The following is a 3,468-nucleotide window of genomic DNA, read 5'->3' as shown; positions in this document are numbered from 1 at the left end:
AAATAAAAACAAATTCCCGATGACAAATAAAATAATGTTTGAAAGTTTTTTTTTCCCCCCCCCCCCCCCCCCCCAATCCCCTTTCTCCAAAACCATGCCACAATTCCCTTCATAATGGGAGACTCAGCAGACATCCAAGCCTCTCCTCCTATCTCCTCCATCCCTTCCCCATCCTCCTCCTCCTCCTCCTCCTTCGAGTTCTCCATCGCCCGATCACCTTCCTCCAAGCAACCCCCGGCGCAGCTCTGCCCCGCCGACGAGCTCTTCTACAGGGGACAACTCCTTCCCCTGCATCTCTCCCCACGCCTCTCCTTAGTACGCACCCTCCTCCTTTCCTCCTCCTCCTCCACTTCATGCTCCGACGGTACCAGCATCACCACATCCCGCGACTCCAACGGCAGCTCATCCTCCGCCGACTCACTCGGCCTCCTCCACCACCCCGATCCTGACTCCTCCCGTCCAAGCTCTGCAACCGAAGAAGACTGCTCATCCGCCAAGCGCCGCTACTTCCCCTCTTTCTTCCTCAACCGCGGCACCAAGAAAAATCCCACCTTTACTTCAAATCACAACTCCTCCTCTTCTTCTTCAAAGAAATCCGCCACCACCCACTCGTCCTCACCCAAAGAAATGATAAGAAAGTACTTGGACAAAGTGAAGCCGCTGATCGAAAAGCTCTCGTCTCTGCAACACAGGACTGGGCCGCAACAGAAAAAGAAATCCTTTTCACTTCGTCGCGCCGGCGGCCGAACCGACATCTTGTCTTCCTCGCACACGTGTTCACGCTCCTTGGCCGAAAATTACCTGCGAAGTCCATATCGCCGGAAGATCGCGGCGAGCCGCCCGTCGTCCTTCGCCGAGCCATTCTCGCCTTCTGAGCTCTGATCTGATGTCGGCGCAGATGTCATCTTCTTCGTCAATGGAGGAACTACAGAGCGCAATTCAAGCCGCCATTGCCCATTGCAAGAGCACCATGGCCAAGCAGAAGAAGAGCATGACTGCAGCCAGCAGCTTCGAAGATGATATCTGTGTATTCTGAAAAGAGTGAGTTTTTATCCCTAGATTTCAACATCAATCATGTTATGTTTTTTTTTTTTTTTAAAAATTGTTTTGAATGTCATATTGATGTTGAATTTTTATTTATGTGCGCAAAATGCAAATTATTATTCTTCTTTAAAAGAAATTATTACGTTCAGAGTTCGGACGTAAATCCGGGTTCATTTTTCTCTGCTTCTTTCCTTCCAGTGGAATGCAACTGTTGTTCGGACGCAACTTGTGTCCATAGTCCAGACATAATATTTTTTCTATTATCCATGCAAATTCTTGATCAAATGTGCGGTCATCACATAAAATATTTGCGTACATAAGACGTACGCAGCGCTACGTACGGTCAGGGGCTATTCAGGGGGTAAAGGGGGTTATATCAGAGTTATACCCCTCTGTAACCCCCCGTAACCTCTTTGTAAACTACCTGTAACCTACAAAAAAGCTCTGCGCTTCTGTAGTTTCATGGGTACAAATAAGTTACACGGAGGTTATAAGCGAGTTACACTTACACGAGTTACACTTACGTTACAGGGGTTATAACCCGGATATAACGTACGCAGCGCTGCGTACGTCTTATGTACGCAAATATTTTCCGGTCGTCACACGCTATATTTGCTCCTATTAAATTAAAAAAAAATTAATTAATAAAATTTGAGTGCAAAAGCTGTTCTAGTTTTTCAATAAAGAATTTTTATTATATATTTAAAAGAAAAAAATCTCGCTGATGTAAATTAGATCCGTTGAATCGGAAACATTTAAACCTTTTCGATCCTTTCAATTGAAAAATTAAAAAAAAATCTGCAGCAGTTAGTTAAGATTATTATAAATTAGTTTCTTCAATGAAAAAATATATTATATATTCTAAACAATCTTTCTAACGTCAATGTGCTTAACGGTGTAATTTTCTCAAGTAATAAAATCCTCTGCAACTCCGTGGACATAAACAATTTGCCGAACCACGTAAACCTTGTGTCGCCCTTTCCTGATGTAATTTTCTTGATCTATTTTTCACTTTATTATCGTTGATTTTCACAACATTAAAAATATAAATTTGTCATCTTTTAATGAAAAAATATATTATATATTCTAAACAACCTTTCTCACGTGCCTTTAGAGAGAGAGAGAGAGAGAGAGAGAGAGAGAGAGGAAAAGAAGAGAGAAGAGAGAAGAGAGAAGAGAGAGGAAAAGAAGAGAGGAGAGTTTTTCTTGTAAAAGTCGAGACGCTTCACGGTGTAATTTTCTCAAGTAATAAAATCCTCTGAAACTCCGTGTACTTAGACAATTTGTCGAACCACGTAAACATTGTGTCGCCCTTTCCTAGTGTAATTTTTCTTGATCTGTTTTCGCTTTATTGTCATCGTTTTTCACAACATTAAAAAAAAAATTATCATCTTTCAATGAAAAAATATATTATATATTCTAAACAACCTTCCTAAGTCATATATATATATATATATATATATACACACCTGAGATATTTTCTTCTCGTGAAATGGGTCACAACAATCTAATATGTTCGGAGTTCAGACGGGTTGCATCAATCTAAGACGTTCAAAATTCGAATGTAGGCTACGTCTGGACAACGGCTGCGATTCACCTGAAGAGAAAAAAAACGTACCACAACGTACGAATTCCAGTAGATCACAGTCGTTGTTTGCATGCAGCTTTCCGATTGGTCAAAACATAAATATTTTTGATTTACTGATCAGTATTAAATTGTTAAAAATTGTTTTTAAGAAAAGTTAATTTCATATATTAATGAAGAAAATTAGTTTCAGGATAATATTAATATAAAATAATTATTACGATGAATTTAAAAAAATATATTTACAAGCATGCCACTAAATTGCTATTTATTGCCATATATAACACCTAAATTTTAATTTTACATTAATATTATCTTATTTATACATGAAAATTTATATTTTAACATTTTGAAAATTAAAATGGTTATATTTTTTATGTAAATAAAAAGTTTGGGTGGTATAAATGTAACAAATAAAATTTAGATGTTCGATAAGTAAATACATTGAAATGTAATGGTTTGTATGCAAAAATCACCAGGTTGCCTTTTAATAGCAAATTTGCTTTAGAGGATTAACCCCAGCCATTGGAAGGTGAATATTTGATCCGGTCAAAGGAGCAGATGTTTTAGAATAGACTTATGTTAAGAAAGGCAGAGGTAGTTCTCAAAAGATTTGGATATATTGTATAATAAATAATCTTAATTTATTAGAATTATATTGAAATATGATTAAAAATTGTTGTTGTTGTAGAATTTTTAAAAACATATTTATTTAGTATTTTTTTTTTTGACATTAATGCGTGCTAGAAAATTAGAAGAGGTAGAGGAACGGACTATCGTCTTAGCGTTGCACGAAAGTTTAGTACACACACACAGATGAAAAAGAAATAAACGGTGAT

At 37.9% G+C, this 3,468-nt stretch overlaps 1 protein-coding gene across 1 annotated transcript in view; it reads left to right on the top strand.

Annotated features, from left to right (window-relative positions):
- Positions 1–1,138, top strand: part of LOC110023250 (probable membrane-associated kinase regulator 1) — a 2,896-nt gene extending 1,758 nt beyond the window's left edge. Inside the window, 2 exon segments of the mRNA XM_020722562.1 lie at positions 75–848; positions 850–1,138. Coding sequence (XP_020578221.1) covers positions 75–848; positions 850–1,036 — 961 coding nt within the window. The 3' untranslated portion in view covers positions 1,037–1,138.
- The last annotated feature ends 2,330 nt before the right edge of the window (positions 1,139–3,468 follow it).

The sequence above is a fragment of the Phalaenopsis equestris genome, unplaced genomic scaffold (genome assembly GCF_001263595.1).
Source record: "Phalaenopsis equestris unplaced genomic scaffold, ASM126359v1 Scaffold000223, whole genome shotgun sequence".
Classification (NCBI taxonomy): Eukaryota; Viridiplantae; Streptophyta; class Magnoliopsida; order Asparagales; family Orchidaceae; genus Phalaenopsis; species Phalaenopsis equestris.
Note: the sequence above shows the minus strand (reverse complement) of the source record. Positions and strands in the feature narration are given on the sequence as shown.